The following is a 25244-nucleotide window of genomic DNA, read 5'->3' on the forward strand; positions in this document are numbered from 1 at the left end:
AAATGCAACATTTCCATCCAAGGATTGTAGACTCAATACCCACACATGTCAACCTAATACATGTATTTTGGTATTGACCACTCAGACACCTGGGGCCCCAAAGGCCAGGGTCACAGTGACTGAAAGAAGAATTTTCCATATACTAACTTGAACTGTATTCCAGATACCTGAAACAAACATTGTAAATTGCTTGTATTTTAAGTAAGAAAGAAAACCTAATGATTTGGGGTCAAAAGGTCAGAGTCAGTGTGTCAAAGAAGAACATCACAGAGCCAGACCAAATTTTGTGGATGGCTTTTGCTTGGGTGAAGAAGTTGACCAATTTGGGGGTTCCAGGGTCAGGGTACAATAACTTTACTTATCATCACAGAATCTGAGGTCTTTGGGATGCTGACATTCATATTTAAAGAGTAGCATATTTTTAAATTGATGTATGAAAATTCCAACAGCCGGATCCTTGATACACAATATGTTTTGTTAACTTCTCTTTGCTTGATCTTTTTGTATAAAGCACTTTTGGGGGTCCCGAGTAGCTGAGTGGTCTAAAGTGCTCACCTTTATGGATCACTGCCATCTCACCTCTGTCTGTGGTGGTTCATGTCTCGGGCTCAGCAGTTTGGGTACTTGTAAGAGTATGCCAGTGGGTCGTTTGTTCTTTCCAGGGTTTTCCCAAGTTCTTCTTCCACCATTTCTACTGGTCACCATATATAGCCTGTCTTGTGCTGAAAAATGGTGTTAAGCCCTATAACATAAAACAACAACAACAACAAAGCACTTTTGTAGCATCTGGGTTATCAAACGGAGTCCGAGTGATTGCATTGGGATTAGGTGAAGTCATGTAGGCCATACCCTAGTGCAGTAGATAAGGAAACACTTGTTGGTTGATTATCAGTGCCTTTTCACTCTGATCAAAAGCATGTGTTTTGACACCTTCCTTTACAAAATTAAAAAAGATTTATTGTTTCACCTGTTCTTCAGTTTTTCTTATGTAGATCTACTTTTGTTTATGAGCAGTTAAAAGAAGTGCTTTGGCCATGGGATCTTTATAATAGTTTCAAGGAAGACTGCATGTTTCAAAATCCTGGGGAGAACTCTGTCAACTAATTGTTTCTAGCAAAAATTTCAGGTCTTCAAAAAGATATTTTGTTGTTGCATGCCATTTATACTTGCTTATGAGTCTAATTGCAGGCTGCACAGACCCAGCTCTACTGTTGCATAATGCTCTGGCAGATCTGGGTCTCTGCAGTTTGTATGATTAATCAGTAAAACAAACAACACATTATTGTATTGCAGATCATGATTTTTGTTGTTTGCTTCTTCAGTCAACTTATAAGCAAGTTTATACGGTAATAAATTTAATTAGCCTTGAGCAAAATTTGTGGAGAGCTTGCTATGATCGTAAAGGACAGGTTTTCATAAGCACAGTGAGTTTAGTTCAGGACCACATACCAGGGCTCAAAGTAGCAGCAAAAAGTGAATGTATTGCTTTTCTGAATGGAAAGATGCCTTTTTGTGTCATAGAGCAATTTCCACTTTGTGCGCTAATGTGGAGAGGGTCCTCAGTGAAAATTTTGACTTTAAGCATCTGCTCTTACTTTCAATCAGTTTTCTTATTGATTTGATACTTCAGATTGTGAAATCACCTTGTTTGGTTTTAATGTGTGACTGAAAATGCTCTGTTCCTTGTATATTTATAGCTTGGACTAATGTAGCACACAGATACCCTGTTATCAGTCCTCAGTAATTGGACTAATGTAGCACATAGAGACCCTGTTATCAGTCCTCAGTAATTGGACTAATGTAGCACATAGAGACCCTGTTATCAGTCCTCAGTAATTGGACTAATGTAGCACAAAGAGACCCTGTTATCAGTCCACAGTAATTGGACTAATGTAGCACACAGAGGCCCTGTTATCAGTCCTCAGTAATTGGACTAATGTAGCACACAGAGGCCCTGTTATCAGTCCTCAGTAATTGGACCCATGTTCTGGTGGATGTTATCATCAGCTTAAACTATCCCATAATTTATACACTGCCATACTCTGGGTTTTAGGTGACTTGATAAGATACCAATTAACTACTACACTGAGGTAATTTTCTTCCAGTTGACAGGGTGTTGAAATACACATTAGAATGTCCACACATTGTAAAGTTGTCTGTTAGGGTAATATGTAAGGCATACCAAATGGAGCAACTTTATTTTTTTATTAGAATGTGCAGGGTAAACAGGTTTAAGAATTACAGGTAAAAAAAAATAATCGAATGGCAGGCTGAATAAACATAAGTAGTGTGTGTGTGTGATTTGGATTTTTAACGTAGCTTTAACAAATTTTCAGTCATATCGCTACAATGTCTGCATTGTGGCTGTTTTAGTGTTGTCTAGCACTGGGTCATCATGTCGCAGACATGTAGCGTAATATCCCACCCAGTCACATTATCCTGACACCAGGTCGACCAGTCCTAACACTAACCTCTTAATGCTGAGCACCAAGCGAGGAAGCTGTTAGTACCATTTTTGTATGTCTTTGGTATGACTCGGCCAGGGATCGAACCCACGACCTCCTGCATCCAAGGCGGACGCTCTAACCACTAGGTCACTGGAGTGGTAACATAAGTAGTATTCTTTGAGCTAAACTATGGGATGACATGTTCGTTGTGTGGGTCATCTGTTGCTACTTCTTATGATGTCTAGGTGGTCCTAAATAAAAATAGTGCTAAGATGACATAAAACATGGCCATCTCAGCAGCCATCTCAAAATTCTTATCCCTTCTTCTTGGTGAATCTCCTGAAGGCAAAGTCATATTGACATGGCATTTCTACCAAAAGACTTATGATGTCTAATTGGTCCATAGTGAATATGATTCTTCATGGACATCCAGGAAGGCCTCCACAGCAGTCATTTTGTTACTACTATTCTTCTTGAACGGATATATCAACATGGGGTTTGCACCACAGGACATCTTTAGAATGTCTAGCTGGTCCTAAATGTAAATGGTGCTGATCTGACATCCAGTATGGCCAACACAGCAATCATCTTGAAAATCTTGCTTCACTAAATCTGAAATAAAAATCATTTCAGCATGGGGTCTTCACTGGAAAACTTCTCACAGTGTCTAGTTGGTCAAAAACAAATCATGCCTATCTGAAATCCAATAAGTCCACTGCAGTGTTTTGTTAGTACTAAATAACCAGATTATGACCATCATGGCAGCCATCTTGAAAGTCTTCTTGTCACTACTCCTAAATGGAAAGTCATTTCAACACAAGGTTTTCACCAAAAAGACGTCATATGGTGTATAGTTGGTCCTGACTCAAAATGATGCAGATCCAACATCAGATATGGCACCCCACGGGTTTTCAGTATGGCTGCCACAATCAACATACAGAAAGTCTCGTCACAAATTCTCCTGAATGGATGGTCATGTTGGCATGGTATTTTCACCAAAAGTAGGATAACTTTGTCAGGTTTGTTGTAAATCAAAATGGTTTCAATCCTATTTCCAGTATGATTGCCACAGCTGCTTGTCTTTAATTCATGGAATTCTTTTCAGATGTTATATTGTCAGTTATTTCAAAGGACTCTTGTTTTATTTTTCGCAGGACATATTTAGATATATCTCTGATGACATCAGTTTTTACCAGTATTTTTCCAAAGACTGTTATTCCTGTTTATTATAAAATAAATGTGCAGTATTGTTGTTTTTAATTAAAAAAATATGATTAGTGCATTCAGTTGTAATTTATGCAAAACTACTTTTCTGTTGACCATGATAAAATCTATTGCTAAAGCAATAAATATACATGTGTATGAAAATTGTATTCATATGCATTTTCTTCCACACTTCTCCCACCAACTTTCACACTTCCCTTATTTGATGTATCTGCCATTTTTTTCTTCAACCTAGTTTGAGTCCTTTATGCATTGACCTTAGGTCAAGGTCAAGGTCATTGAAACCCATTGGTTAACAGTCTCCAGCACCAGTCATGCTCTCTTAGTGTCTACATAGAGGACTATTATGTGGGCAAAAAATGTTTTTCCCTTGTATTTTTGCAAGGGAAAGCATTAATTTATGTATTTCCCCTGCCCCAAAAACTGAACTTTAATAATCTAGGAAGAATAAAGACTGAAGGTTATTATTATTAGCTCACCCGCTTGTTATCCATCATTCATTTTCAGCTTGGCACAACTGCTGGACTAATTTGAAAAACTTAGAGTATTAAGCCTGAAGAACTTTGAGCGTAGTACAAATGATGCCGATCAAGAATGACTACCATTGCTACATATTGTGAAAGTTTCAAATGATTTCTAGAAACTGCAGACCATGCGGGTCATTCAGATTCATACAGTTAATGCTGATCTGATATGGCCACTGTTGCAAACAGCAGAAAAATGTTAAGTTGTAATGATTTGAATTTGTATGTGACTTACTTTGAAACACTTTGTTTTTATGGGTTTTGAAATTTCGTGGTTGGGTTTTAAAAAAAGACCATTTCACAGGTACCTAATTTCATGGATCTATCATTTACACAGAAAAAATAAAAAATGATGTATAATTGTCTGTGTAAAATAATTCGTACCAAAATTCATTTCAATGCACTTGATCGCTCTGGTAACCTAAGTGGTTGGATTGTCTGCCTCAGTGAAAGGTTGTGGATTCGAAACCATACCAAGCCATACCAAATGGTAGGAGCAGCTGACTTACTTGGTGAACAGCATTCAGAGGTTAGTGTTAGGACTGGTCAGCCTGGTGTTAGGATAATTTGACTGGGTGGGACATCATGCAACATGTCTGCGACATGATGCCCCATTGCTAGACATCACTTTAAACTGCCACACTGCAGACATCATAGCGATATGACTAAAACTGTTAAAGCTACATTAAAAATAAAAAACCCACAAACACATTTCAGCGCATTTGTCAGTAAATGGGTTTAATCCGTATTGCAGTAATTAAGTAGACTAATTAAGTTAACAATCTGGCATAAATGCAGAGATCTCAGGGAAAATTCTGACTTTTTTTTTCCACTCATGCCTGAGGTAACTTGTTTAATTATCCGTGTGGTAATTAAGGTCCTCAGGTGTTCTTTAAGACTGATGTCAGAACATAAAGTTGACCTGAAACCGTCGACACATACACTTAAAGCCAAATAAAGCACTTTGGAGAAACCTGATTGAAATGGGATTTGAGAAAGCAGGACTAATTTGTTGATTGTTTATTTTAAAGTTAGTTGATAAGTGCAAACATATATATATATATATATATATATATATATATATATATATATATATATATATATATATGGGAATAATATGTGCTTTTCAAAGAAAGAATTACATGGACATTGAGTAAATCTGCATTTATATTATATATACATCAGGTAAAATTATTAGAATCCATAGTTTTCATGTTCATGAGATTTTGAATTAGAATAATATTGTAATCAGGCAGTTCCATTGTTTCTTGTCATGTATGTATTTGCCATATATATATGTGTATATATATATATATATATATATATATATATATATATATATATATATATATATATATATATATATATATATACATACATACATACATATACACACACACACATATATATATTTGACATTCTCAACACTATAGATAGTCATGGTATTAAAAAAAGAAAGAAGAGGTGATGCCTTTCCATTGCATATGATGGAGGTGTGCGAGTGTGTCAGTGTCACCTTGGTTGATACAGTGTATTTCATTGTGAATTAAAAATAGTAGTTTAGCTCACCGGTGAATACCCTGAAATTTGGAACCCCTATGAATTTAAATGGTTTCCTATTACAGTTGCAATTGTTTAAGTGATGGACATGAAACTTGAACGACTGACATGCTTCCAGTGCATCATCAAACCATGTCATGTCAAACACTATTGCGAATGATAATATTTTCTCATTGGTTCGTCCATATAGGCATGTGTTAGTGTTTGACAGATAATAGTGATACTTTAAAGGAGACCAGAAATCAAACTTTTTCTTTTACATATGTAATCCTCTACAGATTTTAATTAGACTGTAATTTTTATAAATTTAGTATCGTAAGCAGGTAGTGATTATATTGTGTGTAAGATACCATGATTCTGCAAATTGCAGAGTTTTGATGAGATGACAGATCATTACTAGCCAGTCTTCAAATACAAACATAAACATGGTGAACGACACAGACAGGAGGACACAAGCTACGATTTTGTAGCCTGAACTTCATTTGTTGTGGTTGAGGCTACGAACTGGTCCCATATCATGTAATGGAGCAAAAAAAATCATCACTAAAGTCAGAAAAACAAATAATGTAGAAATCTACTACATAAGTATAATCATGTTGTGAAAGAAGTTTGGCTTATTTTGAATGTATTAAGCCCTTACACGATAAAATAAATTGGCATGGTTACACTAACGTGTCTGCCATGAAAGATAAAAGAGACTCTCGCCATGACCCCTTTTATACATAAGGCTTGCCAGACCAGATTTGGATATTCTACGCTATGTTATTATCAATCAGATGGCGAATAATTTCTTCTTGGTGGAATTTCAAATTGCTAATAAACTATATTTATTTTTAATGTGCCGGATTTCTTACTCAAACCGTGCAATACTTTTACTACGATTTGTTTACGTTTCAAATTAGGCTTCAATGTCCTTATATGGCACACAAAGAAACGAGGCCGAGAACGAAGTAATCATTATTTGAACTAATATGGATGACGATCTAAACAAAAATATCGGAAAAAAATGGTAAACGAGATTTTACAACTATTTCTACAATGATTTGCGAGTCTTCCAGTATTAAATGAGAGGACTACTGAATTTATTGGATTATATGCAAGGAATATGTTCAAATTGTTGATATTAGGCTAAAAGAGTGCAAAGTATGAATCACACCTGGCTTGCTCCATTGACACGTATATGCTCATGTTAGTACCCCGTCCACAAGGTAGGAGTAGGGGTACTAATATTAGTACATAGGAGGAGACCAGATTTGGGTTGCACATTCAAAAGTTGAATCTGCCATCTGGTATAATAGTTCATGTACTGTACTGGTCAGTGCTCAAAGATTGTTGTTTTTAGGCACAGGCCCTGGGCTGGTGACCTAAATAAACTGAAGCCCTGACTGACATTCCACAAGTCCAGACAGTTCATAAATGTCCACTCTCAAGCCGGGAGAAAAACCTCCCGATTTTGGGGGTATTTCCTCATCTACCTCCCGATCTCATAATTATTTTTGCATAGAAGTCCCGATTATTACATTATGTCTGTCAATTTTCATTTCTCAGAAGAAAGAAAACCCCCAAAACCATACATAAATAGATATAATGAATGCAATCCACAGATGCCATATTCTATTTTATCACTTGTGAATATTGTAGTGATCAAATCAGTGCTGGATTTAGGCATAAGTTAAACAATGCTACAGCTTAGGGCCTCACAGTCTGAAGGGGCCTCTGAATTTTATTTTATATCAAATAGGGCCTCTACAGCTTCCCATAGCTTAGGGCCTCGCTGTGTCTAAACTGCCACACTGCAGACATCATAGCGATATGACTGAAAAGTTGTTAAAGCTACCTTAAAAATCCAAATCACACACATAAATATGGCACTGGATGAAATAATTGATATCACACGACAGTTTTTTTCTTCAGTAAATAGAGCGTTAAGATTAAACATTATTCATGTAAATTTCAGATGTTTTTAAACAACTACAACAGCACTATAGTAATAAAAAAAAGAAGAAAAAAAGATGAAAATTATAACCAATTAGAAGGATCACTGAGTGCTGTGAAATTTTCTCTGCAAACAGAATCGCATATCCATTTACGCCAAAGAGACTCATCCAGTTAACACCTAACATTCCTCTACTGTATTTGTAAGTTTAATTACGATGATTAAATTAAAAGAAGGAATAAAACAAAATATACCATGCAGTATATGTGCCCCTAAAGAACTAATTCTGAATAAATATTTTATTCAGTAAACAGTGTTACATGCATTAAAACTGAAACCTAAGGAAATAAGGTTGGGCATAAAACATTGGAAAAACAGATGCCACATGTACAGTAACTTGTGACTACAGATTTGAACTGTTAAAATGAAGTTGTAGGCATTGTAGTTAAACAAAATAGGCATTGTTTATTTGGCAATCAATTGCTGGTGCTTACACACACATACAACACACACACACACACACATGGTCGAACAGTTTTTTTGAAGTATGTCTGAAGGGCAGTCCTTTTCAAAAGATAAATGCAAGGATAAGGATTAACTGTTAATTAGTCACATTGGCTTTATTGTTTGCATACGTCAATGGAAACTTTAGCTATTTTGCAGTTTAGCCAGAGCTGACCAGAATAGAAAAAGGGGATTGTCCTGGGGGAATAATAAGGCTATCACAGGGAGAAATGGCACGTCCCATAGGCACTCGCACAGTAGGGCAAGGGGTTGGGGTCAAAAGTCTCCTCCCCCCAATTTCTATTGTCAACCAGTAATGTGAAACTTTGACCTCTTTTCTTTTAATCGCTGCTATTTAAATTGCCCAAAGGATAGTTTTATATCAGTTTCAATCATTACAGATTACCATTTATACATACTACATGTAACAGGCATAGAATGAAATTTTTTTTATAATTTTTAAATTTTTTAGATATTACTGAATTTTGTGTTTCCTTGAAACACGACAGGTTTAGAATCTTATTTTTTAGCAAAGCTTCCATTTGATTAAAATCAGATCTAAAGTTCACAGAGGACAGTGGTGATTTGATTTAGAGTGTGCCGTGTTAAGGCATGTATGTCAACCTCTTGAAAATACATTTGCTCATTTCACCAGCATGATCCAAGTTTCCTAAGGTAAACAATTTTGGTTTCGACAAGCCCAACGGGCACCTCACTTTGAATACAGGATGGGCCCAAACTAAAATCAGAGAGGCCCCAGGTGTCGGGCTATCAGATTTGTTTAGCACTACTGGTGTAGATAAAAGATTATGAATTGATTGTTGCATTTTGTGGTCACTTATTTGGCCTTCTGCTTATTTTTGTAACTTGCATGTTTAACACTTTTTACAGGATTAAAAAATATCCCAGTGTGTCTGGAACAGCGCCAACTTTTAGCCTAGGCCTAGCATTTGTGTATCCTAGAGCTGCCAATTTTTCAGGTGCCCTATCATAACATTCCTTTGAGAAATATAATGAGCGCAGAGTGCTGTATGGTGTTGCTTTGAAATGACTTGCTTGTAATAATGTATCCATACTTTCTTTATGCCTTTATCTTTTGGAAAAGAAAAAAAAATGTCATCCACAGGCTTTTCTTAATGTGCTATTACCCCCGTAAGCATGCAAAATGGCATTATCTTTCACTCTGGCAACTCCCAGTTGGGATGCTGGAGTCGCTACTATGACGTCACATCCAAAAAGTAACTTAATAGGCACAGAAATTTTGCATATGAGGTCATGGAAATTCAGCTCCTAGAATATATGCCAATATTTAAATATACTGTTTGCTGGAACTGGAGATTCTTTTTCAGCTTTTAGACTTTTTGGCCTGAGATCTGAAGCAGACTTGCACACGGACAGGAAGACCTTTGCAAAAAGTTGGATAAGTTTGAGATTTTGAGTAAAGTGAGTCCAGGACATGAAAATGATCGGTTCAGTAGGCAATAAAAAGTATAATTTGTACCCTTCTGGGCATCTGGGAGCAAAATAGCCATTTGAAAATGTCTTAATACAACTTGGCACACAGCTAACAGAAAATCTTTTGGAAGCAGATATATTTGGATGTGTTCAGAAGTAACCTAAACATTACATTTCCTGCTATGAGTTCAGGTGAAAATGACTAGAATCGCCAGGATTTATGAGTAAATTAGCACATTCTGACCTCATTACACCAACTTAACTCAATGAGTTAAATTGGTGTAATGAGGTCAGAATGTGCTTTGGTTTTCTGAATCAGTGGAATGAGGTCAGACTGTTAAGGTTCACTAAAGTTGCATATTAGTACATAATGTACCTTACTTTAGCGCATACATTTTTACCCATTTTTTTCTTTCTTTCTGGATTGTAGATTCCTATCAAGATTCTAATTGTAGTTGTGAGTACTAAGTATATTTGCACTAATTTTAAGAGTCAGGGACTCTTATTTATTTTGTCAAAGAAGAACTCATGTTAGGAGTCTGAATCTATGTTATCAAGAAGAAACTCATTTTAGGAGTCAGCAACACTTGATGTTGTTAAAGAACTTGTTTTGGGAGTCATGGACTCCCATGTTGTCAAAGAGAAACTCATTTTAAGAGTCAGAGGACTCTGTTGTCACAGAGGTACTTGTAAAACCTTAATTGTCTTCTTTTTGCAAATTATTATTGCAGTAAATCAATTCATTGCATTGAGGAAAGAGAAATTTTATTGATCAGATCTGTAATTACCAATGTGTCAGAGCATTCTTGAAACGTGAACTATATTCATCGCAATTCATTTGCAAGGTGCTGTTGGTGATTTTATGGTAACTAATGATCTTGGCCAACAGTTAAATAATTTGATGAGAAGCCATAAACATCATAAGTGAAATAGGCAGAGAGTGCATATTTGATGCTGTTTTCTCCAGCTGCAGGCCAATCAATAAACTCCGCAAAGCTAAGCTTATAGAGAACAACTCAGGTCAATATCTCTTTCTTCAAAGTTGTTTCATATAAAATATGAATGCAGCAAAACTATTAAATATTGTGCATGGTTGTTTTGGTTTACTGCAGACGGCTTGATTTGTAAGCTTCCTTGCTAATTTTTAACTGTATTCAATGATTTTATTCACAGGCTGTTTTAACATAAATATTGTAGTTTAAATTATTAAGATGTGCTGGTTTTTAATGAAAATCTATACGTAGAACTTAATAATTTTGTTGTGTAATTGTTGTCTCTGTCACCAAGTTATGTGTGCTTATGTGTGTTAATGTAGATTACTTCATTTCACCGCATAATGTCATCCACTTTGAGAAAAAAAAACGATGTACTGTCAGGTCTTAATTAGCGATACTGTAATTTGAAATTGTTTTAATCAGATGAGTGTATTAATGTACTTAGCCAAAAATTACAACTTCACAATGTCCAGTATTAATATACTATAGCAACATTTTTAGTAAAAAAATAAAATTTACATTATTAGAAATATTAGGTATAACCCCACCCCTTAAATTCAGTAATCTTTACAAGGATTTGATTAAAACTTAATGTGTGGATACTTGTTGTATTCTGTGAATTCCTGCAAATTGTGCATGTAGTCCGTTCCTTGTCTGTTAGCTTGCAAGAAAATTACATTTTCTTTTTAACTACTTTCCACACTACAGTGGGCCAACTTGGATCCCTAGTTATCCCTAGATAAACTCCTTAATAATTTGTAGTGGAATCATTTAAGGTATGATTTATATTATTTCTTAATACTGCAGATGTTCAAAATTGAGCACATTTTTGCACCATTGTCACATCGGAAAGTGACTGGCCCCTTAGAAAAATCTTGCTGCACTAGGGAGGCTTAAACAAAAAAAAACAAGTGACACACTCATGGTATTCGGAAGTGTAACCACTTAATTTTGTTTTTTTGTCTGAGGAGTGGAGATATGATACTTACAATGTATACATAATGGTGATGTTTCCTGGATGATTCAACTTTCAAAATGTTATTGAAGTGTGGTGGTATGATATGAACAGGTTCCCTGGTTGCAACAATCTGGTTCTGAAATACAATTATTTCTGTCATTGAAAAAATGAAGGAAAGGTATTTAAAACTATTTTTCCCCAGGTGACTATCTGGCAGGGTTTGAAATCTCACACCATGACGATTCTGTATCTTTTTAATAATGGCAATGTATTCATACACTCATTACTTGCATTAATGTCAAGGTGTTCCAGACCTTTTCACCATGTATGATTTAAGCACCATAACGAATCAGTCAGTGACCACTTTTGCTAAATTTTAAGTTGCTTCATATCTTGTCTACTTGGAGCCCGGGGTCATCAAGTGGTCTGTGTGCTTGCCTTTACAGATCACTCACATCTCGCCTCTGTCCATGTGTGTTCAAGTATTAGACTTGGCCAGCATGGGTATGTGAGAAAGCATACCAGTAGGTTCAGCATGATAAGAAGCGATTTCTTCTGAAAGGATTTATGTACAGTTTTTATGAACTAAGCTGAATGGCTTAATCCATTTTTTGGACACCCAGAATATTGCAATATTGATTCCAATAAATGTAATACAGGGTATTTTGTATTGAGGAAAACAATAGATGACAAGGCTTTCTAGTTTCTTGAATTCATGTACGTAAAACTGCTATCTCAGAATATATCAGATTAAATTATTCCTATATGTTTAGGAGAAAAAAGAAAATATATCTTTCTGCCCATCCGTAAATGTTAGAACTTTGGTAGTGTAATGTTACTCCACCTACGTCGTTCAAGATGGACAATTGAAAACTTGGGGTTGTCTGTTGGTGTGAACAGTAATTTTAAAATTTTAATACACTAACAGGGGGTAGGGATCAGAGTTTTGGGTAAGATTTGAAATTGATCCATGGTTATAAGACTTATATGTCTGTGATATAAAAATTTATACATACACAAGATCATTGACCATGTTTAAACATATACCAGATAAGGTCTTGAATGTACCTCTGCACCCATACAGAATTCAGGAATTTACATCATAAGAGTCCAATACTCATGAAATGTGTGAAAATCAATCAGCACACACAAAAACTATTTTTAGCTTACCTAGCTTTAAGGTGAAGTGAACTTATGGTATGGTCATGTGTCTTTCATGAATCTTGCATCCTTAGACCATTTGCATGTTTCTATTCCAGTTTCAATAAAACTTCGAAACTGGGTCAATTTGATTTAAGTCAGATTTCTACTGTCTTATGTGATGTAAACCCATTTTCCAATTGATTAAAATCAGATCTTCACCGTCCTATGGAAAGATCTGGCAGCGACCACTTAGGGATCTTGTTCTGGTGACCTTTAAATTAATAATTATCCAATTGAAATGCAGCTTTCAATAATCTGAAAGCAAAGCGGATAGTTCAGCAAACATTGATGATTTTCAGCCACACTGCTCAGTCTCATAAATACGAAGATATAAGACTTAATCTGATTGGCAGATAAAATGAGCAATTATGGTAATAATATAGGTCACCAGAACATGACCCCTAAGTGGCCATTGTTAGATCTTTATGTAGGACAGTGAAGGTCTGATTTTAATATAATTGGAAAATGGTTTTATATCAAAATCTGAGAAAAGTGTGATAAGGAGCGAGAACCATGCATATTAATGAGATGACCTTGTATATAATTGGTTAACCTTGCTACCACTTTAAAGGCCATATTTATGATCAGATTTTGATTAAAATTGGAACACATGCTAATGTCATGAAGATCTTAGATGAGTTTGATAATGAGCTAGATCTAATTGGTGACAACAATGGAGGTCTTATTTCAGAGCCAGTTTTGATTAAATTTGGAATATACACGTATATCATCAAAATCTTAGACAATTTCATTAATGAGCAAAATCTGTGCATATCAATTGGATGACCTTGCATCTGATTGGCTGAGCTATTACCACTTTAGAACCCAGAATTGACAACTCTGTTGGCCTAGTGGTAAGATCATCTGCCTTGGATATGGAAGGTTGCGGGTTCGAATATCGGCAGAGTCATACCGAAAACTTAGAAAAATGGTACTAACAGCTGCCTTGCTATGCACTTAGCATTAAGAGATTAGTATTAGGACTGGTCGGCCTGGTGTCAAGATAATGTGACTGGGTGGGACATGATGCTTTGATGCTTTAAGTCTGTGGCATGATGCCCAGTGCTAGACATCACTATAAACTTCCACACCGCAGACTGACTGATAGCAGTATGACTGAAAATTGTTAAAGTTATGTTAAAAATCCAAATGAGACACACACACACACACACACACACACACACACACACACACATGCACAGAAACCAGAGTTATGATTCAATTTTTTTAATCAAAATTGGCAGAAAGCTTTATATCATCAAGATTTTGGATAATATTGAAAGCAAATGGGACCCATGTACTTTAATAAGGTGCTCATGCATCTTGTAGGCATATTTCAAACAATATTAATAAACTGCCTTGCATCCGATTGGCTGATCATGGTAACTCTAGATCTTGAGATAATGTTTCTCATCAAGTTTCTCAACAACATATAACTGGGTTTATATCAAGATTCTGGGGCAGAAGAAAAAAACCCAGTATTCTTTCTCAAGAATTGGATCATTATGGACTGTACAATTAGAAAATATCTTTCCATAAGAAGTAATCCAATCAGTGCTTGTCTGTCACATGTTTTGGTTAGAGAAAAGGATAAAGGAAACAATAAACTGCAACTTTAGTAATTTGGAGTGTGTTCTACAACATCCAGTAGAAGATAAGAAAAGAAAAAAAATCTTTAACTTTTTGCGAAGTAATTAGTGCCAACACAGTGCAGTGTAAGTAATTTGTCCCAGTTTGTTGATGATGGCCACAGCCAATCAGCAAGTTGGGCCTGCAGGCATTGAGGATATTGATTAACAAAGTGTGGTGGTCTTATTCCCTGCATCAATATCACCCCTTGGAATAATCATGCTACCTTAGCTGCCAGTGGGTTAGGGCTAGCTTGTAGTCAGATTGCTACCTTGTACTCTTGTTAACTTGTTGGAATTTGAGAAATTGGTATTATTTTAACTCTGGTTTCAATGTGAAGGGTAAGACTTAAGGCAGGGCTTACTGTTTCTTGTATAGGTTGAAAATGTTACCATCTGTTCTCGCTTATAAGTCGAGTCAAGCTTTTAACAAGAAATATTCAGATCTGCTATAGCATAATGTGCCAGCAGATCAGGGCCTGTGTTGTTTGTTCTAATGATTACTCCTAACAAACTGCACAGACCCAGATCTTCTGGTGCATTATGCAATGACAGATCTGGGTCTATGCAGTTTGCAGTTGGACTTGTCTTATAAGCAAGTGCATATGGTACTTAAATCTTTAGGAATGTAGTAAATGTTGAAGACTTGCCCAGAAATGTATTTGTTTCCTGAAAACTAGACTTTGAGATGATCAAGAAGAATAAGTATTTGGGAGTCACCAAGTGTCATAATGGATTTAATCTTGGTGGTTGTGATGATGATGACAGCAATGAGGATAACCTCTATTGAAATACATCCAACTCCCCCCCCCCAACCCCCCCCCCAACAATATAACATAATTAATCTCTGTGACTGGTTTTTAAAAATTAAATATGGAAGTTTCTGCTTAAACTTGTTTTCAAAGATTCCATACCTGAAAACCACATATTGTAAGAAATTACATCATTTACAAATAATTGCATTTAAAGTTATGACCCTCACGAAAGCAGGGGCAGATATAACCTTCTCCTGAGGTGTGTGCGCAGAAAGTCAATTGTCACAAGATAACTCTTACTAACATTTACATGAAATTTACAATAGGTTATGAAATGAACATTGGTCCTGTTGAAATTTAAGAGAATGAAGTCACTGATGCTACATTCATGGTCAATATGATTAGTGAAAAATTAAGAGAAAAAGAACTCAGATTAATTTTTTTGGAGAGAATTATAAAAATTCAGTTTATTCTAACACAATGTGTGATCTGTTTCCCAACTTTATACATGTATTATGTAAATCACGTTGAGAAAATACATTAGATAACTGTGTTTAGTGCTAGTTATTGTTTTAATGTTTTATTCGTCATAGACCAGGAGAGCTTATGAGATCATCTGTTGTCCATTGTGCTTTCATTCATTAACAGATGTTTTGTTTTTTTATTGCAACTCTTAAAATACTTTGAAGATTACATGAAACTTGACGCACACAGATATCCTTAATGAAAATGGTACTGCTTGGACATGATGACTGTCTTAAAAAAAATCATAATTACTTCTCCTGAATACATGGTCATAACAGCATGGGATTCAAGAAAAGACTTTGTATGCTATCTAGTTGGTCCTAAATGAAAATAATGCCAATCTGACATCAGTCATCTTGAAACTGGTCATTGCTAATCTTTCTGAACAGAGTGTCATATTGGTATAGGGTCATGTACATGTGCTATACATATATCACATTTTTTTAGTCGTGTCAGCAGGTCAGAATTTAGGGGTCGCTGTATAAGAAAGCTCAAAAACCGTGATTACTATTGCATGTCTGATCAGAGTGGTGTTCAGAGTATAAAAACAAGATATTTTTGATGTTCTGCATATGTAGGTAATTTTCTGATGCAAGAAACTCTAGACTGGAGGGCAGGAATGCATGAAAAGTCATCTTACAGTTTCAGTTTTTGTTCTTGCTTTACAAATTTTGGACTGGTTGCATGAAAGTTTTAGTCTTTCAGGCTCATTGTAGTTTTCATTGCTGGTAAAAAAATTGCCAACAACCATGAATAAAACAATTTTAGACTTTTTCTATAAGTGAAACAGTCATCTCTACAGTATTCAGAAGTTACTGAGAAACTACAGTTCTTTTGATGCAGTATATAAGGCCTTTGCATTTTCATTTTTTACATGCTGATATTAAAATGGGATGCAATTATTTGTACTCTTTTCAGGTGAAAGAAAGTATTCATGCACGTGGGACAGTTGTGAAAAGACTTTTCGACATGCAGACAATTTGAAAGTTCATTATTTACAACATACAAAGGAAAAACCAATCAAATGTGAACACTGTGACTTTGCTTGTAGACAGAAAAGTTCCTTACTTTGGCATTTATCAAAAACCCATCCGGAACAGTATGCAAAGCTAGATCCCAAAGATGAATTGGATCTGAAGGAGCCTTCCACATCTAATGAAGAGGATGTTCCTGGGCTTTCACTTTCATCTGAAGGTCAGAGTTCAGAGGTCAGTTCAAAAGGTCAGAATTCAGGGGTCACTCCAAAAGAAAGTCCAAGTTCATCAACATCACCAACAAAACCAGTGAAGAAAGACTTGTATGAGTTCAAAAGTGATGAAGAATCAGAAGAAGACGAAATGAAGCCAGGTATTATACATGATTTGAACTGTTTATCTTTTCTCTGAACAGCCATGAAGTATAACCCATATGATACATGAGTTTTATTCCAGGAATGATTTTGTATGACTTGTAAGTGGCAAGACAGAGACATCCTCTTTATAGTGTTCTTTTAAAATATAAATTTCAGCAGTGTTATCATTGTTATAGTGTTTTTGTGAATGCATTTTTACAGTCTAACCTTTAGTTGTGCTGCAATGACTGACACATTGGTATACTATTACTACAGGTATCTCATCATAACACCCTTCATTATAACACAGTTAATGATAGCATGCCGAACTGCTGTGGACCCAGAGACCAAAACTAAACCATTGTACTTAAGCCAAATATAAGACAATATGATTAAAAAACAAGCATAAGGAGCTTAGTATGTTATCTTTATTTCCTTTTTTAAACATTGTTGTTTAACAAAATTAAATGCACAGAAATAATGAAATGAATGAAAAATTATTTAATTTATGCAGACTAAAATTATTACTGTTCATTTGACTGGCTATTGTTTATTCCCATACCCAGTCATATAATGTGGTCAGCAGTTATGGACCACAACTACTGCAGTGTAACAAGGGAGAGCTTTAACAGTATATGCCAAGAAGTTTGTAACCTGGTATGCTAGAGTTGTCTGCCTTACCTGTGCATAATGTTATTCACAGATGTAACATTGCATTCCATGGAATGTATGTTTTCTTATTCCTGGATCAGTATAGCAATGGCATAAAAATGATAACACTTTTATAAAGACTAAATGAGCTATTTAAAATCTTTGCAGCTTTACAAAAATATTTGATTTACCTAAGTGTTGTAAATAATCTTGTGCTACTTCTAAGAAAAAACCTCAGGACAAAGCAGATTATCATGACCACAAGGGTATACAATGTAATGATGTCAGGACTGCAGGTGGATAAAAATTGAAAGGCACTCCCCCATGCTGTCAGTGCCATCCCCTCTACCTGCATATTATGCTACACTGTTCCCAAAAGGCAGAGTGAGAATAATAGAACCTCTCACATGCATCAGTGTAGTGTTTAAAAATTCCACTCAGTGTAAGAGATCTCAATCTGGTATAAAACTGATTTCATGGATGGGATTTTCCTCTCATGAACCAGAGTATATCATGGATTATTTTTCACTCTCAAGATGAAGGGTATGGATATATTTGTGGCCAGAAATATTCTTTCAGACAGATTGTATGGGCCTGCCATAATGCGTACCATATTATATTGTCCATTTGTCTGTCTGTTTCCAATTTTGTTTCCATACAATAACTTGAGTTATACAGCATCTACGCTTACCAAACTTTATGGAAGGCTTGAAATTGGGATAAGGAGGAACCCTTTTGATTTCAGGGTCAAAATATTTAATGAAGAAGGTGACTGTGACTGAAAAACAAAAATAGTTTTGCACACCAACTTGCATTGTCCACCATATGTTGCTACAAAACTTTGTGGATGGCTTGCACTTGGGGTAAGAAAGAACTGTTGAATTTGAGGTCAATATTCAGGGCCTATGTGACTGACGGAAGAAAATTTCTTTCAGCCCCATAACTTGAATTCTCCAGTTACAAAAGTTTTGGATGACTTACGCTTTGGTTAAGAAAGAACCATAGGGTCAAGGGTCAAAACAAGAAAGGTGATGGTCGGTGTGATTAAAGAAAAGAAAGATGTTTTTTTTTGTAAACTAACATTAGTTCTGCATCTGATACCTGGACCAAACTGTGGATGGCTTGAATTGGTAGTAAGGAACAAGCTTACTGATTTTGGGGTCAAAAGGTCAATGGTCAAAATCACTGATTGAAATAAGACAAGAGGGTTGTGACCCAATATTTCACTTAGAAGTCTATTTAACATGGGATGGGCACATACTGTGCCATTTCTGTTACTCTTTCATCATTAGACATAGCATCAAATTTAGTTTATTGCAGAACATTTGTTGTGAATGAGTATTACTGTTGATAAACCCCCATTAAAAAAATATAACCTTTAAAAATAGGGAAGATATTCATTATATCATGAGCATCGTCAAGTCATCTTTGATGTCACACAGGTCATGTAGGCATTCAACACCGACTATTTCAATAATCTGTGTCATTTTTTAGAATTTGATTCTTCATACCTTTAAGTGGCAAGTATTCACTTCATTTGGATTCCTGTACATCCATATTCCTTTGGAAGGTCATTATTTAGACAACCCGAGAGGTATATATGGCAAAAACCATTGTTAAAGAACGTAAACATTTTTGGAGAAATGAACCTAAAGGTGTGATCCAGTACAATCCTTGAATGTCATGTGCTGTGATGTCACAATGAAAGATAATCATATTGATAAACAAATTCGTACTACCCTCGATTGTGACGAGTCCACTCGACACGCTCTTATTTCACCCAAGTTCAGGGCCACCATTGTAAAAGTCCATATTGATAGATAATTTTCGTCTCGAAGTTTCTTGGTGACAGTTCAAGTGCAGACATTCAATAATCAGGATTGAATAGACTTTGATTAAAGAAAATTAGTGTTGAATTTTAAAAGAACAATTTTTATTTAATTTAAAATAAGTAAATGTGCATGCATTACCCATGTGACTTGTACCCTCATGTGAGATAGGCATATCCCACATAACTTTTCTCATATGGCAAACTGTATCACACATAGCAGTACACAAGACAAGAGAATATAATAGATCACCTCTTGTGCCTCATCATATTGGTGCTATTTCTGAGTAATCTGATTTTGGCCACGGGCTGGGATTTCATGGGTGTGGTACCACACTCATAGAGCACTGGCTTGATTTTGTTTGTAATATCATATAATGGGGATTTTAGTCTTATTTGATTTTGTATGAATTTTTGCCTAATGAAAAACATGTTTAAATTTTTATGAGTTGAATATCAATTATTTTACTTCGTTGTGCAAAGTTACAGGCTATGATGTGTAACTGGCCAGGAGTTTGTGAGCTTGATTGAGGTAGAATTTCCACCATCTTTAACATCATTCTGATTGATTGAAAAAAGATCTAATGTAGAAACTCAAGCTTTAGAATTTTAATAATTCCAGGCTAGATTGCCATAAGCTTGAACATAAACCATTCCAGAATTTTTCTCTATTAGTTATTTTAACCTCCTGAGGTTGTACTTTGAATATTATTTCTTATTCCATTCTGCAAACTATTGTTTGGTCATTTTTTATGTTGGGAAGAAAAAGCACAAAAACACATTAATTTCATAATTAGTTCATTTTTAATTACCTGCTTAATGCTTTTTTCTGATTTCGAAATTATTGTTTCACATCCTGTCACAGGAAAGAGTCAGTCCCTTCGATGGACTCTTGTTTTAAAATATGCCTGTAGAATTTTTTTTAAAAAGGATACTCATTGTTAATGATGCATCAAAAATATAAATGGGTACCCTTGCAGGTAACAGGTTCATATTCAGGTAAGTTTGAATTACTGAATATTGTCCCCAGCTATTTCATGAAAGCAGGGGGTGTACAGTAGTATTCATTTTTGTGTTTTCATCCATTCATCTGTCCATCCATCACACTTTTTTTTTTCTCACTTAGTAACTTTCAAGCTGAGACCAAACTTTGTATATTCATAAATCATCGTTAGAAATGTGTACCACAAAAGGGGATCCTATCTTTTTTGTGCCAGTTCACTGCTCAGTATTTTAAGTTTTCTTTCACACATTTCTTTCCACTTGTTTACTGTTAAAGCCATTGAGATTAAGGGATGAATCTTGGTATATTTGTCCATTATTAGAATGTGTCTCGTGTACCACAACAGGTGTAATATCTACAGTGTCAAGGTCATGTTTTAATATTTAAAGTTTTTCATTATAGTTTTCTTCCTGCCTTTTAACTTTGAAGCTGTTTTTTTAAATTAAGATGAAATTTTCTATAATTTTACATTATCATTATAAGGGGTATCCATTAGAAGAAGCATCACATACTACACTGAAGTATTACCGCATGTCAAGTTCTTTTCAAGTCTTCTGCCATGTATTCCTGTTTGCTCTAATACCTGGATTTATTTGAGATTACAAGATGAAACTTGATAGGCTTGTGCCTTTTTCATTAACAGGCATGTTGCATACCATATTGAATTATGGATCCTATCTTCAGGGTCAAGGTAATCGGTTAGTATTTTAAGTTTGTAGCTCTAGTCCATCTGTCTGTAAGCACAAGTTTTTGTATCGGTGCTCCATCAAAACTATTTGGAGGATTGCCATAAAATATGATACACACTCATCCCAAAGTACAATTAGGTTCTAAACGAAAATGGTGCTGCTCATATTTCCAATATGGCCACCACAGAAGCCATCTTGAAAACCCTTATTGCTTCTCCTCCACCATAGATGGTCATATAAACATTGGGGTTTTGCTGAAAGACTTTTTATAGTGTCTTTTAGTCTAAGTGAAAATGGAGCCAATATGACATTCAATATGGCCATTGCAGCAGCCATCTTCAAAATCTTGTTACCATTCTTTTGAAGTAATGATCGTATCAGACTTTCTATGATGTCTAGTTGGTCCTAAATGAAAATGGTGCCAAGTTGATGTCCATCTTGGCTACAATAGTGGCCATTCTTGAAAATCATATTATTGCTACTCATTCTGAACGGAAAGTCACAGCAGCAGGGGTTGTACCAGAATATCTCTTAGGATGCGTTGCTGATCCTAAATTAAAATGGTGCCAGTCTGACATCCACGATAACCACCATAGTGGCCATTTTGAACATCTTGTTATCACAGCTCCACATGAATGGGTGATAATATCAGCATTAGGTTTTTGCTGAAAGAGTTATTATAACTAGTTGGTCCAAAGTGAAAATGGTACCAATCTGGCCATCACAGCAGTCATCTTCAAAGCCTTGTTGCTACCTCAGATGCAAAGGTCAAGTGCTTGAACCCCAGCAGTCTTATACCAAAGACTTGTAACAATGGTACTAATAGCTGTCTTTCTTGTAACAATGGTACTAATAGCTGTCTTTCTTGTAACAATGGTACTAATAGCTGTCTTTCTTGTAACAATGGTACTAATAGCTGTCTTTCTTGTAACAATGGTACTAATAGCTGTCTTTCTTGTAACAATGGTACTAATAGCTGTCTTTCTTGTAACAATGGTACTAATAGCTGTCTTTCTTGGTGATCAGCATTTAGAGGTTAAATGTTAGGGCTACTTGGCCAGGTGTCAGGAAAACGTGAGACATGATAATGTGACTGGGTGGGACATCATGCTACATGTCTGTGACATGATGCCCCAGTGCTAGACATCACTATAAACTGCCACAGTGCAGGCATCATAGCGATATGTCTGAAAAATTGTTAAAGCTATGTTAAAAATCCAGATCACACACCAACCATATCAGCAAGAGTTTTCACCAGAAGACTTCTTAATGGGTCTGGGTGATTGTAAATAAAAATTGTGTGACTCTGATATCCAGTATATATGGCTGCCAAAGTTGCCATCTTGAGAATGTTGTTATTGCATCTGCTTCTAAATGATACGTCATATTAACATTGGGTTTTCATGAGAGGACTAATTTTGATATCTAGTTGGTCCTGAAGGAAAATGATATTAATCAGACCTCGTATATGACTGCCACAATGAATATATTGAAAATCTCATTAATTCTTCTGAAAGGATGGTCGCATCAAAATTTGATTTTTACCAAAATTCTTTTAATGTTTGTCTCAAATGAAAATGGTAAATTCTTCAATCCAATGTTGCTGCCACCCTGGCTGTTGAAAATCTTACTGCTTAAAAATATACAAGATGTTTTAAATACTCCACAGGTAAAAAGAAGAAATGGTCTTACCTTGAATTCCTGGAAATTCTTTCCAGAGTGTGGAGCATCAGTCTCTTTGAGCAACTCTTGTTTGATTACACTTTCCATAACCACTCTGTAATGTTAGAGCCACTTGAAATATTCAGTTGAAACTTGCTATAATTATATATTGGCCCTAGAACGTGTTTTGTAGACACATTGGTGGATCATATCTTTAATGTCAAGATTATGGCTCATTATTCTAAGTATTCCATTACAGTTTCCTTTTCACTGGGTACTTTAAAACCATTAAATCTTAAAGGATGAAGCATGCTATAAAAGGTGTGTTGTGGCCATTTTGATGACTTATCTTCAAGATCAAGCTTAATTTTCAATGTTTTATGCTTCAGTCACAATTTTTTGTCTGCTTTCAAGCTGAAGACTTGAAGATTTGATGAAATTATATAGCGTCAATAGTAGATATTTTGAATTTCTTGTTTGGAATATTGTTGTAACTGATCAGTATTTTAAGTTTAACTTGCTATTGACTCTTTCAGGTCCAATGTGATATAATTTTTATATAAACCAGTTTGTGATCATTGCTTGATTCTGCAGGTGAGATATAATGTTCTGCAGACACTTTTATTTCGTAATATAATCAAGAAGAAAGTTGGAGAGCTTCTTTTTTCAAATTATACTACACCACTCCCTTGATAACTTGCAAACCCACTTATAACATGGGGTCTGGCATGGATCATATTTTTTAAAAACCAGAAATTCACCCCAGAAATTGATCCCCATTTCTTGAACTTGAACAAAAAAAAATCGTGATCAAAATTGGTTACTGAAACATTGATATATCGCTCGTTTTATGGTCAGAAACGGTAGATATGACATGAAAATTTTAATCAACAGTTTGAAATTATCAACTTTTAATAAGGACATAATTAGTTACATTTTCTTTTCAAACGAAATTCTTAGTTTACTGTAATTAATGATATTCAAGGAAATTTTGATCAATGAAAATGTCACTTATGCCTAGTGTAAGCAGTACTTTAATATTTAAATGTCAATTAAACAATTTTTATTAAGTGAAATTTGTGTTTTAATTCTGTCTTTCAGTTCCTCTTAAGTGTAATCATCATAAATGCAATGTGTATTTAAGTGTAAAATGTGTCAATCTACCATAACAGCTATGTCCGCAAGAGTTTCTCTGAGAACCTAATTAAGTGCCAACTGTGTTTTAATAACTGACTTGAGGAAGTATTTGTTTTCTTGTTGCACTGAATTAAAAGCTGGCCTCCTTTTTATATCATGTTAATTATGTCTTTTGATTCAAATAAAGGATGTGGAATATAAAAAAGTTGAGGCACGCAAAGCCTACACTCTTAAAATCTAGCGGCCCTGGACGTATGTCGGGTGAATTCACTTCATTTGATCAGTCGAACATTGTTATAAATGTTATTGTGTATGCAACATAAACTACCTTAAATTAACTGACTCATTCATAACTGTAATCAAAGATAGCAAGACAACCAAGTGAAAGGATTACTTAAAAAAATAAAAAGATACGGACCTTTGTGGGCAAGTGGTTTTCAGAGACTTCCTGAACTGGTACTTAAAGATATCCTCAAGATGATAAGAAGTTTCACTATTACTTTCACTGAAATCACAACATCAATATTGTACTAATTGAACAATACAAAAATTGAGTTTTCACGTAGGAGATTTTCTAACGAAATAAATGTTGCTTGTTTTTGAAAAAAGGAATCTTTTTTGGTGGTGTATTACCAGTTAGTCTAGTTCCTGTCTACTCTGACTTGGTATTACACTATTAAATACCATTCCAGGAATCAGACTAATCAACAAAACAAAAAGCAGTGATGTAATACACAGATGTTTTCACGTGCACGTGATGGTTGTTGAAACATTTTGGAACAATCTTTCACATGTTGAACATTTTGAAAATAAATGTTATTTATACAGTATAACAAACAATTTCATTACAAAAAGCACGTTATTAACAATTATTATCGATGTGATCATAAAACGAGGATTCAGTCATTTAACAGCCCTGTTCCCTACCCCCCAGTTTTCTCGCTGTATAAGCAGATTTTTAAAAAAAATTGGGAGGTCATTCATGTCCTCGCTTATAGTGCAGTCTATGTTTGTGGACCCCATTGTGCATGAGTTGTTGAGAGAGAGGTGTAATAGGAAGGTTTTAAATCAGTTTCTATTATTAATAGACCCACCTTTATGGGTCTTTGGGGGGGGGGCTATGTGGTCAAAGGCATTTGCTTTTACAGATCACTCAAACGTCTTCCTTCTGTTTGCACGAATTTGAGTCAGAGCTCAGCGAACATGGGTGTGTGAGAAAATTTGCTATTA

The 25244-nt window shown here is 35.3% G+C and overlaps 1 protein-coding gene across 2 annotated transcripts in view; it reads left to right on the forward strand.

Moving 5' to 3' along the window:
• Window positions 1–25244, forward strand: part of LOC149802253 (uncharacterized) — a 53828-nt gene that overhangs the window by 24680 nt on the left and 3904 nt on the right. For both annotated transcript variants that reach the window (XM_089956682.1, XM_089956681.1), the window contains exon 3: window positions 16633–17061. In XM_089956682.1, coding sequence (XP_089812808.1) covers window positions 16633–17061 — 429 coding nt within the window. The remainder of the gene's footprint in view (window positions 1–16632; window positions 17062–25244) is intronic.

This window comes from Sinohyriopsis cumingii, chromosome 4 (genome assembly GCF_028554795.1).
Source record: "Sinohyriopsis cumingii isolate HCF-2022 chromosome 4, ASM2855479v2, whole genome shotgun sequence".
Taxonomy (NCBI): Eukaryota; Metazoa; Mollusca; class Bivalvia; order Unionida; family Unionidae; genus Sinohyriopsis; species Sinohyriopsis cumingii.